Consider the following 13,978-nt stretch of genomic DNA (forward strand, 5'->3'; position numbering starts at 1 on the left):
TGTTGCTATGTTCTAGTACGAGAGGTCCCAGATTCGCGCTCGCCCTCCACCAGTGTGTGGATTGCCTGGCCCTGTGTGATGAGCCTGCCTGCGGGAACCGAGATCGCTACATTGGTGTCAGAGTGGGTGCAGGTACCCCGGGATACACTCGTCGGACTGTAGCTTGGTGAGCAAGTCCAGGGCGAGTTGAGGCTGGCAGGGGAGAGTGTAGCGTGCACGGGGGAAGGCACCAGCAGGGCTGGTTGGTGACGTAATCACATACAAAGACATAAACATGAAATATTCTCCTTGCAAAGGAGCAGGCTCTTTTGTACAGAGATATGGACACTATACTGCCATGTGAGAGGTCCTGGGTCTGTGCCCGCCCTCCGCCTGTATGTGGATTGCCATGCCCTGTGTGAGGCGCCTACCTGCGAGAACTGAGAATGCTAAGAATATATATGTGTGTGTGTGTGTGTGTGTGTGTGTGTGTGTGTGTGTGTGTGTGTGTGTGTGTTTGTGTTTATTTATTTATTTGTTAAATGTGACATTATTCTCCTGGTCAAAACGGGACTCTTGAATTTCTTTCTCAAATTTGGCATTTAAGGTCGTTATTGTTATTAATGTTATTGTATTAATACTCATGCAATTTCAACACATTCAGCTGAATTAAACTTACCCAACTTGTCTCACACTCCTCTTCTCTAGTTGGTTGAAATACAACAGCACGGTTTGTGTGTGCGCGGAATTACATGAGCTTGGATCCATGTGCTAGGATGCATGAGATAGGGAGCGTCCGCCTGCAACGATACCCCTTTCAAAGTCATTGGACATCCTGGACAGGCGATAAAAAAAGCAGGTGATTTTTGTGACTTCGCTTCATCTTTTTCTTCTCCCCGACAGATGGCAGAAGCGTATCATCCACGTTTGCGTTGCCTTAGGTTGAAAGTCAATTGAAGGCGGAGTCACGGGGGGACAGGGGGGAGCCATCACCAGGGAGACGGACACAGCTACCGAGCAGCAGATTGGCAGAAATACGGGAGCACTGTTTCATGTTCATACTAACAAAAGGACAAGGAAACTGTATCACCTGGACCGAAACAAACTCTTACACTGGGAGAAAGAATTGTGGACCAAAATAAACACACAAGCCTGAAAGACTATAAGAAGAATGGCAAGAAAAGTGACCGACCCTCGTGGATAAATTAGAGCGCGAACACTTATGTGCTTATGACTTGAGGACATCACACCATTTCTGAGAAACTCATCACAAATGTAAGAAGTAATCATAGCCCCAGACCACACCAGGAGACCGCAGTCACGGTCTTCATGTGAGCTTAACCCCTGTAAAAAAAGAAGGAGAACAATAATGCATTTTCTTTTGTAATGACGTTCTATTTATTACATTTGAAGCTAAAGTCAAACCAAACTTTGTTTGTTTTCCAATACCCTACTACAAAAATAAAAGGTGAAAAAAAACACATTCACCGCACAGCCAAAACAAAGCCCTTTGGGATATTTCAGAACACAAGGTAAGACAAAGCAGAATTTTTTGTTATTAATAATTCATTGTTGTAGGCAGCATGCACGTTGTTCAAGTAGGTTTAATACAGTTACAGGTTTATAAAACGAATGAAAAAAAGGCAAAATTAGTATCTCGGTTCTGTGTTTTATGTACCATAGAATTTACCTGCACCTACAGTATGTGGTTTCCTGATATGTACCTCTAAATATTATAGATTTGAAACTATTATTAGCTTAATTTTGTAATATTACTTTATGTGTTCAACATACTTTACAGGGTAATTAACATCGTGTGTTAAAAGTTTCTTTATCATGTATTTTACAGATTTGGCCGAAGAATTTAGAGAGTGAGATACACACGAAGAGGGGGATATTGAATTATTTCTTACTTAATTTCTGGATTTTTTTTATTATTATTATTATTATTATTATTATTATTATTATTATTATTATTATTATTATTATTTTTACAAACATTATGTCGATGAATGCACATCTGTCAACCAGCCTTCCGTGATTCACTGGATTGGAAATATTTATATTTTCGTAAGGTTCTTTCTTCTACTCGTTTGGATCTTTAAGTCCCCGGAACTAAGCCGGGATGGGTTGTTTCTGTGTTGCTCAAGAGGAGTTTTACTGTGAAGTTCTCCTTTTGGATGAAACCAAGTTGACATTAACCACCCAACAGCAGGGGATAAAGGTAAGAATAAACTGACACCCTAGTTCAGGCTCCTGTCTGTTCAATCGAAGGGTCTTTTCCTGACGGGCTCTATCGGGATTTCTTATTTTACTTTGATTGCTAGGTACTGTTACACCCTCACGAAAACCCGAGAATGTGCCAGTACCCTTACGAAATAGCGTGATTACGAAATTATTACGAAATAGCGTTTATTTGGGTATCACTTGGTAAAGAACTGATCAAGTGCCCTAATTTAATGTTGCAAAATAACATAACAGCACAGGAAATTACTTTAAAGGTAAAATGAGAAACGTATACATGTGTGTTTCATATATATATATATATATATATATATATATATATATATATATATATATATATATATATATATATATATATATATATATTTTTTAACGTAATTAGTTACATTTATACAACGTTTCTGAATGCATTATTGGACGATGCTTGGACATTCAGTGGTTGTTTGATAAAAAAATAAAAATAAAAAAAATCCCAGTATACATTCTTGAGAGGTTCAGTGGTGCTCTCAGCTCTGATAATTGTTTTGTTTTTTTTTTGTTTGTTTTTATTACTCACATTGATTAGGGATTCTGGTCCTCAAGCTGCTACAATTCATCACCACTGACTACAGATATATTATATAGTGTAATATGTAATGTGCCTATTAATCTTAAACATTGCTGTCAGATGATCTTTTGCGATGTAATGTTTTAGCAATGCAATTTCACATGCACTCTGCTATAAAAGTGCAATCTGGCCATTTTATATCAACACTGGCTGTAAATCTAGCAGGAGGAGACAGATATGGTTTGATCATCAGATGTGAGGTTAGGCAATTGCTTTTTTTAAAAAATACACAGATATCAATGCGCACACACATATGTAATACTTTTAAATGCTGAAAATATCAGCACTATGTATCATTCCTTTTAAATGTTATTAGTATAACATAAGAACATAACATAATATATTTATGAACGAGAGATGGCCATTTGGCCCATCAGTGCTTTCCTGGTTCATAGTAGATGTTTGATCTCAAAACTTTGTTACCTTCCGTTTTAAAGCATCCCGTGACTCAGTATGAACAACATGTCTATGTGTAGGTAACACATTCCAGACCCACACCACTAAAGAAGTGTCTCCTACCCTCTGGTGAGAAAGGGCAATCACCAATCCCCTAAAAGGTGACGTGACTTGCTGCTGCAAGTAGCTGTTGCTAATTCCCTACAGCAAATAACCTGATTGGCACCAAGGTCTACTTTCTGAAAAAGAGTGCACAGAAAGCTAAATTATTGCATCATAAGCCCCTTATAGCAAAATCTAAACACAAGCGGTGTAATTATTTTGTGTCTAGTTAGTGAACAACTTTACATGAAGCATAGTTCATTGTAAGTACACAGCATTTTCTTTCAGTAAACAGCGCTGTGAAGTTGTGAAAAAATATTTTTACTTTAAAGCTCATCAATTAAAACATATACATGTCTAGTACACAGTGTATGTATGCTAGTTGGTTAAAACACATTTTAAATACCTGTGTCACTGATATTCTATTGACTATAAAACTAATGATGTCAACAGTACAGTATAATACAGTGTAAAAACAAGTGTAGCGATTTCCATGAACCCTGAAGAGATTAACAAAAACAGCAAAGACTTGTAATTTATTCAAGAAATGTGTTCTTTGATGATAGTTTATTACTGGTGAATATGTCTTTTCATGCTTCTAGTCAGAATATTAAAATATAACATAAACAGTCCTTTGAAACCAAATTTGGCAAAACTACAGAGAGAGTAATTAGATCATGTCATTTAGCAGTTCTTTTTAAACTGTGCTTAACAGAGAGTGATTGATTGTATATCTTTGATTGATTATAGTCTCTCTAACTGTTTAATTAAACATTCCAGTGTGAACACATTCCTGTTTCAATGTACCAGTCGGGCCTCTGTTTAAACACTACTAAAGGGCTTATAGATAAGAAAACTATTTTATGTACTCAATTTATCAATTGCTGCACAGTTTTGTATTAAAAATATGTGTTAAACACAGATCAGTAAATAGCAGATTTCTGATTACACCTTTTATAAAATAATATGTTTATAGGTCTAGTCAGTACTGGGCAGTGATCATTATTGATATGTGTGGATTTTTTGTTTTTGTAGACAAGAAATACAGAATTGGTACAGCACACTGTATGTACACAGTTATAACGAAAATGCACCTTTTCACCTCTATATAAATTGATCTGCTTTTAAAATGATGATAATATATCTGAAATTGGTCAGTAAGGTATAAAGAGTGCTTTGCAGATGAGCCCAGCTATTCAAGACTCTGCAGGGAATTGTGAATACAGTGACACTGTCTTCCCTGATGTGTGCCAAATTAATTTAGTGAAAACACTATGACACAGTTTAAAAAATGAATTACCGGTCTTTTAATAAGATTAGCTCTTAGTCAACCTGAGTTTCATGCATCACACATACACGATTTGAATGGAGAGCTGCAAATATAAGAAATACATCTACCTTTTATTTTCACATGCTGAGCTGATCGAGTGCAGATGTTGTGCAGATGTTGACTGATATTCTTATGGTGGGGATAATGTGGTTTTCTATGTAAAGCAGAAGTTATTTGTGTAAAGAAAAAAAAAGAGAACATTTTGTTTTTCCTGACAGTGTTCTTTAATTATAGATGTTGATATTCGACCTTAGCTGTATGGAAGCTGTATGGAAGCCGATATTACTTTAATAAATTAGGTATTAGGTAATATTGTAATGTCATCTGACTTTAATAGTTCAATGTAAAATTGCAGTTTTTACAATGGCACTGTCCGTGTCTGAGGGGTAGCATTCTATTTAATGACTGTGATTAAGTAACTGTGATTATTATAGTAACCAATCTTCAATAATGTATTTAAAATTACTGGTAATTGAACATGCAAGGGGTATATGACGGTGCCAGCTAGCCATGCCTGGATGCAGAGGCTTATAACAGCACACAACAGCAATGCACTGAGCCACTGGGTGGATGTTCTTAATCTTTGTTGAATAACTAACTTCCAGGCATTAGCTATTATATGTGTCTTAGGCTTCAGGTCCTGCGCCAGGTAACATAAAAGCTTCTCTCTCCTCTGTTCGCCAGAAGTTGTTGTGACCCTTCTGTGCAAACAGTAGTGACCTCTTCCCTCTGTCTACTGTTTGCTGCTGCATTTCTGAAACAAGCATGTTTCCCTGTGTCATTAACCTCCTGCAGTTCTGTTCTCTCTGCACAAAAGGCTGTTGGAAAGATCAGGTGGCCCATTCCCTTTTAATTGTTAATGATAACACGAACAGATGGACCAGCCTATACCTTGTAGAATTGTGCAGGCATCAGTTCTGTGTAGGCCAGATAAAAATACAATAAATGAAAGCCTGAATATTTTATTTAATTCACAGTTTGTTTGTTTTTTCTCCACCACCTTGTGTTGGCACAACAAACAACAGGGCAGGTAAGATTAGACTTTTACAGAGCTATGTTGTGAATGAAACACATATTTCTTGTGTTTAGATGCACTAACTGCTAGACCTGAAAAGGTAATACTTAAAGAATAATTAGCTTCACATTCCATTTTCATATATAGAGTCAGCACTCACATATCCGAGCCTATACACTTTTGATCATTTGATCATATCTGAAAGGACTGTGTTTTAAAATAAGTAAGCTTCCATTTTGATGTACTGTATTGGTTTTGTTGGTACAGTGCTATATTTTCAACAGCAGAAGTATTTAAATTCAGAATGATATGATTCTGCAAATATCGCTTGCCAAAAGAGATGACCCTTGGACCGTAATACTGTACATACTTTAAAAACCGGTACAAATTGTAGCAGTATGTAAAATTCCCCGATAACGACCCAACAGCAAAATGTAAATATTACACCTACAATGCAAAAGGTAATGCAATTTAGCAAAAGATTAAAAAAAAAAAAAAAAAAAAACAGTTTCCAGAATTAAAACAGTATCCAAAGTCAGTATTCAGAATTGCAGAATATCTTGCCCGATAAGGCCCTAATGTCACAGTTCACTTGCAAATGAAAATGCACAAAAACAACTAGATCACAGATTTAAAAAAAATACATCACAGTATCTAAAACATTTTAATGATTAACTGTTACAGTAGCTTGTCTCTTTGTTTTTGCTGCATTTTCGTTAGGTGAAACTCGAGGAAGCACTGTGTTGCTGCACAATAAAAACAGACTGATTTGGTATGCAGAGAGAAAAAAAAAGGCTGTGACTGATATTCAAATAAATTGTAACATCTGGTGAAAGACAATCTGACAACTAGAAAAAAACGTGTCAAAATTGAATTCAGCTAAAGATTTAACTAACTGCAATTACATTCAGAGTGAGTGGAAATGTCGTAAAGGGGTAAGTAAACAAATATATGAAAATGCTTAGTCAAATAATTGCATTTGGATGTCACAGCACAGTGAACTTCACAGTCTTGATCAATTGTAGGTTAAAGGTAGCCTCACACACTTTTGTGGAACCAAAAATTGTAAATTGTACTGTTGCATGCAGTACAAAATGGTTATTAACTGTACACTAAAGTGATTTCTAAAGGTCAAGAATTCTTATTGCACTAAACAATCAGTCCTATTCAAAAGCATTTCAAGCTGAGTCATATTTTCATGCATCACAAAAATCATATAGATTTGCCCAAAGATCCACCCCTAATCTAAACAGTGGTGTCTTTTAATGCTGGTATTGTTCCGGTTTCTCTGGCATTCCACCTTCTATGATATATTGATCTGTTTTTCTTATTTTCACATAGCCATATATAAAATGAATGATGTACTGTTAACAAAATGGTTGATGAATTAATATAAATCATATGCAACATATTTCAAATACATGTTGTTATTTATGTACGCTGCCATTCTTATGTTGGTGGTAACCCCTTCATAAAGGCAACATAACACTGTATAACTATGTATGTACATAATTCATAACAGTTTTGTCAAATGTGTTTTCATAACAGTTTTTACTGTAATGCTATAACATTATATTTAATAGATCTCAATAATTGCATTGATTGTTGATGGCTACAATTCAAATACCTGCACTTGAAATGCAGAATTTCAATAACAGTACATTGTTTGGTAGCATATGTTATGAAGACATCTTTTGAATACTGATATTCATGATATGTTGGTTTTCAAATGAAGGATAATGCACAGTTATACAGATGTTACAGAGTCTTTATGAAGGTTTTATGATTCCTACATAAAATATACATTTTGATGCAACTAAGATTTGTGTACTGTGAACAAAATCAATGTTTCCATACTATAAATGTCATACTCCAATACAAATAGACTAAAACATTTTGATCAAAATAATTACAACTTCAGTATAGCTGGCTTCTGTGAGTTCATGGAACGTTTTTGAGGCGCTCATTTGTTGCGCATTTACTCTTTGCATGATTGTCAATACATGTAGATCTTTCCACATTTTAATAATTTAATGTGCATGATAATGTCAGAGACTTGCCCGTAACCACCGTGATATCAAAAACCCCAGCAGTCCAGCCGTATCTTTTGGTCAGTTGCTTATGGTGAAGGTGGAGGTGGCTTACATTGACTGAAAATGGGCGATCAACAGACACAGCACTCAGCAGGGGACAAGCAGAGGCAACGTAAAGTGAAACTGCACTGCTTACTTTTTCATTTTAACATGTATTCCTTGTGTGATGTAAAAGAAAAAAGCCTTTTTCCATTCTCCTTTAATGCATATACAATAAATGTCTTCTTTTTGTTCTGCTTACTTGATAAATATTGATTGATGAGATGTAGCCTTAATTCTCTTCCTTGTCGGCATTGTCACCCTGCAGAGCAGGCTCCATGGATCGAGGTGCCAGTCAGGGGTGTAGTGCTGTGGGGTTGGCACAGAGCTTTTGCTCCTATTAATATATGGAGCTGGATATACATGCGCATAACCCATACAAATAAGCAAAGAATACAAATGTAAGAAACCCTTGAGAGATAAATAATGAAAAAGTTAAATATTTGGCTAGCAGGAAAAATGCCTAGACCGATCTCTAAATGACACCTGTGCATTTTACAAAATAAACACAAGGGGTGGGCTGGAACTGGTTTGGCTCATTGATATAATAAGGAAAACCTCTGGCTTAGTCAATATTTACAGCATTCTCTCCAATGGCCTTTGTGAAATCTGGTTCAAGGAATTTTTTTCAATGTTTTATTTGGAATTTGCCACAAAAAATAGGAACATTTCTGACATTATTACTGAGAGATTAACTATTTTAAACTTCTGTGAACTACAAACGGGGACAGTGGTTCCTTTGAAGGTTCAATAAAACTGTGATTTTCAGATTACAAAACCCTCATGTTGACAAAATAACACAAACATGCAGCCGACAAACAGTATTGGGGCAGTTCTCACTCCTAAAGTGTTTGTATATTTTTCCTGCAGTCCACATAAATGCTTACACTTCTTTTTTCGAATTTCAGAAATAATTTATGATAATAAAAACAGTTTCAGCAAAGGCTACGTCTATTTTCCTGTCACCATTTTTATCTTTATATCAGTTTTTTCACGGCATATTGAAAATCTTTTATCAGTCTCACTCAAAAGGTCACTTAACTCACCAAAGAAAAGTTAATAAGCAGGTCAAACCTTTGTTAGATGTAAGTATCACTGGCCAGCACACAAGGGCAAATACTGTGCCATTCAACTGAGCCTTCAAATAAGGGCTAACAATCAATACTAAATACTGGTCATAAAAATGAAATGTTATTAGAAATCATCCATTAATGTAAATTAAATGGGGACATTCTGACGCATTAAGTGTTTGTGGGTGAAATGAAACCATTAAGGAATGTTCATTGCAAATTTACATGCAATGTTCAATACTTTGACGTGGGACTTTCTACTTGGCAGGAGAAATAATCATTAAAGACTTCTGTTTCTCATTATTTTTGCTATGATTAATTCTATATTTTCTATATTTTCTATATTGTGATGGCATTCGATATTATTATTATTTTTTTTTTATTTATTATGTTCAGTATGTGAACTAAATGCTAACAGAAGGAATCTTGCCCTGCTTTCACAAAAAAAAGAAAAAAATGTTAATGTCACAATCCTTTCATTTAAAACACATGAAACTTTGATACATTCACTTTTTATCAAGTTGTTTGGCCATTAATGTGGATGAACATTTGGAAATAAACAAGGTAAACCCAAGTTTGGTCTTTAAATTGTTTTGAGACTTGTTTGCTTTATTTGTTTAGCTTCTTTTCTTAACGCTAAGATCTTAACAACAGGACATTGATGTTTATTAAAGAGTATTAAAGGGTTCAGCGACATTCATCAGATAGTATGCACTTATAATTCTTTATTCAGCAATATTAGGAATATTGAGTATTGTGAATACTTATTCCAATGTCTGCTTTTCCAAGCATTACGTATTTTACATCTCTTGCACATTAATCATTCTTTCAATATACAGGAAATTAGTATATTTTTCAGGATTTCCCCTTGCAACACCATAAAACCTTTTCATTCTAGAACACTTCTTAAATGTATTCAGATCTTCCTCAGCAGGAAAAAGGCTGTCATTTGTAAGGCATTCATTTACAAAGCATTGAGTTTAATACCATTTCAAATGTTGTATACCTCTTGGAAAATGTGTCTTCATTTTTGCACTTGCTTAACAATAGGGCCCAGAATGTATTATAAATATATTTATAATAGCGTTAATATATAAAAAAATATTAATCTGATATGACAAATAATTACCTGCCTGATAGACAACTAGAAATGAGGTAATGTAATCTTAATTTATGTATGTAATCCCTTAAATTGTATCTGGGCAGACATACAGTATAACCGTTTGAAAAAAAACAAACTGTTTCTTATGAAGCAAATCTTTATACATTGTGGCATAACCAAAACCTTTCCTAGCCCAGCTTTGTTTTATGTACAGTATTGAACCATGTAATGTGCAAGCAGAGGTGAGCTACTGCACCTTCATGTCAGTGACCCAAAGTTGCCCTTAGCAGACTGACAGCTAGGTATTTCTCCCCAAAGTATAAATAAGCTGTAAGAATGGAACGTTTGAGGAAGGTTAAATAAAGGTCATGGGTACTACTGTATTTGGTTATGTACCCAGAACTAACAGTAATGCTGTGGGCTAACACTGGCTTTAGTATTGATGTGCTGTAGCATTATTAACTGATTTAGTCACAGGCTTTGTTCGTGCACCACTTCAGAGATTCCAGAACTAACACTTCAGTTCTTATTTGCTCAGTCACAATCAATTATTTTTCCCATTCTTTGATAAAATGCTTTACTAATGCAATGGCTTCCTCATTATTATGCTTTACATTTTTTGTAAATGTGTTTATATATGTTAACTGTTGTGATGTTTATGCCTTACCTCAGGCGTTGTTTAATTATATTACCCTTAATTTGAATGGTTTTATATTTAACACATAGTCAATAAGTACCAGGAAACCTCAGGAACTTCTCATTTAAAGCCTGTTCCCCAAGATATCTGCATGTTACAAATAGAAGTGTAAAGAACAAGGAAAAAGAACATTAAACTCTTCACCTGAAGAAAAAGGGGACCACTGATAACATACATTGTGCAAATGAAAAGTAAGAAAACAGTAACAAAAGCATTTTTAAAACCGTGGTTACTACCCCTGTGAAGGGCTGTATAGCTGCATATTCTTTTTTTCCCCCCCAAGACTCTTTTGTAAGCTAGGAGTTTAATGGTGTCTTGGGATCCTCCTGTCATGTCTTTTGTCAAGTAACTGTATTGTGAATTGTAATGGGATTTTATTGTCCATGCTGTGGATGTGGTGGGGGATATGTGTATTGAATATTAACTCAGTGATAAAAGCAAATATCACTAGGGATACTGGAGTATTGAATGGAAGCTGTGGATGATGTTTCATTTGTGTTTGGGGTCAAGACAAAAGTGTTTAAAAGATAAATAATTATGATGTAGTTAATATAAAAAAAATTCTTAGAATGCGTTCAGAGACAGGAACTTCTCTCTGATCTGCAGATTTTTAAATTGTTTTTATTTGGCACTATTTTTTTAAACAGGCATATATATATATATATATATATATATATATATATATATATATATATATATATATATATATATATATATATATTAGTTAGTAATCAGAATAACTGTAATTGACATTCTAAGATCTTTCAGTTTTGACACAGAACTAAGTTTTTGTAACAGAGCTTTTGTTTTTCAGTTTAGTTAATGTGATATCACTAATTTAATGCATCCCCTATCCAGAGGTAAATATTTTTGTAAGCTACAAGGCACTGCCAATTTATGGGGTGGTTAAATTTGTTACCAAATTAACTTTAATTTTAATTATATATTTATAATATACAGATTAATAATATCAGTTAAAATAACACAATAGAAAAAAAAAACTAATTGAGTCTAGTTAAGGTTCATTTGAAAAACTATTAAAAGTTTGATTCCATTCCGATATAGTACCATTGACTTGGCTACATTTACACAGGGTCCGTTTCAGACAGACTCTGACTGGTTTGTTTGAAACAGTGTATCAATGTGCTTGCTGTTCACATGTACAGTGCCTATAGGAAGTATTCACCCCCTCTTGGATGTTTTCACAATTTGTTGTGTTACAACCTGAAATCTTGATACATTTAATGGGATTTTTTTTCCTTTGAGTTACACAACCTAGTCAACACTTTGAAGAGGCAAGAGAATTTTTATTGTGAAACAACAGTTAATGAAAAAAAAAAACTGAAATGTCTTGGTTAGATAAGTATTCACCCCCATGAGTCAATACTTCGTAGAACCACCTTTGGTAGCAATTACAGCTTTGAGTCTTTTGGGGTGTCTTTACCACGTTTGCACATCTGGATCATGCAATATTCACCCATTCTTCTTGGCAAAATTGTTCAATCTCTGTCAAGCTGGATGGGGATCGTTGGTGGACAGCAATCTTCAAGTCTTGCCACAGATTCTCAATCGGATTCAAGTCCGGGCTTTGACTGGGCCACTCTAGGACATTCACTTTCTCGTTTTTAAGCCACTCTGTGTCGCTTTGGCTGTGTGCTTTGGGTCATTGTCCTGCTGAAAGGTGAATCTCCGTCCCAGTCTTAGGTCTTTTGCAGACTGAAGCAGTTTTCCTCAAGGATTTGCCTGTATGTAGCTACACTGACAAGCTTCCCAGTCCCTGCCAATGAAAAGCATCCCCATAGCATGATGCTGCCACCACCATGCTTCACAGTAGGGATTGTGTTACCTGGGTGATGTGTGTGTTGGGTTTGCACCAAACGTAACGCTTTCCATTTAGGCCAAATAGTTCAATTTTTGTTTCATCGGACCACAGAATCTTTTGCCACATCTTTTCAGTCTCCCATATGCCTTTTTGCAAATTCCAAGCAGGATTTTACATGGGCTTTTTTCAGAAATGGCTTCTTTCTTGCCACTCTTCCATACAGGCCAGATTTGTGGAGTATCTCAGGTATTGTTGACACATGGACAGTTTCTCCCATCTCAGCCATGGAACGCTGTAGGTCTTTCAGAGTTGTCATTGGCTTCTTGGTGGCTTCTCTGACCAATGCCCTTCATACCCGGCTGATCAGTTTGGGAGGACGGCCTTCTCTAAGCAGATTCTGGGTGGTGCCCTATACCTTCCACTTCATAATGATTGGCTTGACTGTGCTCCAAGGGATATTCAGTGCCTTTGAAATCTTTTTATACCCCTCCCCTGATCTGTGCCTTTCCACAACTTTATCCTGGAGTTGTTTTGAAAGCTCCTTGGTCTTCATAGTAGTATCTTTGGTTTGAATGCAACACCCAACTGTGGGACCTTACAGAGACAGGTGTATTTAATCTGAAATCATGTGAACCACTTTTATTGCACACAGGTGGACTCCAATTAACTTATTGTTTGAATTCTGAAGGCAATTGGTTGCACCTGAGCTTATTTAGGAGTGTCATAGCAAAGGGGGTGAATGAAGACTTTTCAGGTTTTTATTTTTAATTGATTTGTTTTTTCACTGAAAACGTCCAAGGGGGGTGAATACTTCCTATAGGCACTTTATCTGCGAGCAGAGGGACAGAGTTTGTTTGGATGCAAGCTATAAAGTTCGTTTTTTTATTTTTTTTTTCGGACCTAGTTTGATATGGTCTGTGAGCCGGATGTTTACAATGTCCTGTAAGGTATCTTGAAAGATGGCAGCTATTGAAGTATTGCTCAATTTATTAATAGCATGTTTTAGATTTTTACATATTGCTGCGTAAGAAAGCAGGGGAACGAGGGAGCACTTTGCTGATTTAATTAATACATGTGTTGAATGACGTGCAGTAGGAGAATAGTGCAGTATTCAGTTACATAACGCTGCACTGTTCTCCTACTGTAGGCAATTTGAGAAAAGAAAATATATTTTACTATTTTGGTGAGGTTTTTTTTCCAGTTGTTCATCTTGAATTTTGATGTCTGACAATTTATAGCAGTGCTTTAGTTTCTTGCACCCTTGTAATTAGGGTTACCAGATTTGCAGAGTGAAAAACTGGGAAGTTTTTTTTCTTCAATTCACTGATGCCATACCAACTCTGAAGCTGTTAAAATAACAGTATATAATAACACAATAATAGTTTAAAAATTAAACATCGGGTGCATTTATTGTAGATGATAACAACAAATTATTTTCTTTATATTGTCATCTCAAAATTATTATTTAGTTTTGCCATTTAA

At 35.5% G+C, this 13,978-nt stretch overlaps 1 protein-coding gene across 1 annotated transcript in view; it reads left to right on the forward strand.

Annotated features, from left to right (window-relative positions):
- The first annotated feature begins 974 nt into the window (after positions 1 to 974).
- The window catches only part of LOC121315906 (band 4.1-like protein 4A), an 87,497-nt gene continuing 74,493 nt past the window's right edge, over positions 975 to 13,978 (forward strand). Inside the window, exons 1-2 of the mRNA XM_041250504.1 lie at positions 975 to 1,511; positions 1,829 to 2,203. Coding sequence (XP_041106438.1) covers positions 2,105 to 2,203 — 99 coding nt within the window. The 5' untranslated portion in view covers positions 975 to 1,511; positions 1,829 to 2,104. The remainder of the gene's footprint in view (positions 1,512 to 1,828; positions 2,204 to 13,978) is intronic.

This window comes from Polyodon spathula, chromosome 1 (assembly GCF_017654505.1).
Source record: "Polyodon spathula isolate WHYD16114869_AA chromosome 1, ASM1765450v1, whole genome shotgun sequence".
Lineage (NCBI taxonomy): Eukaryota > Metazoa > Chordata > Actinopteri > Acipenseriformes > Polyodontidae > Polyodon > Polyodon spathula.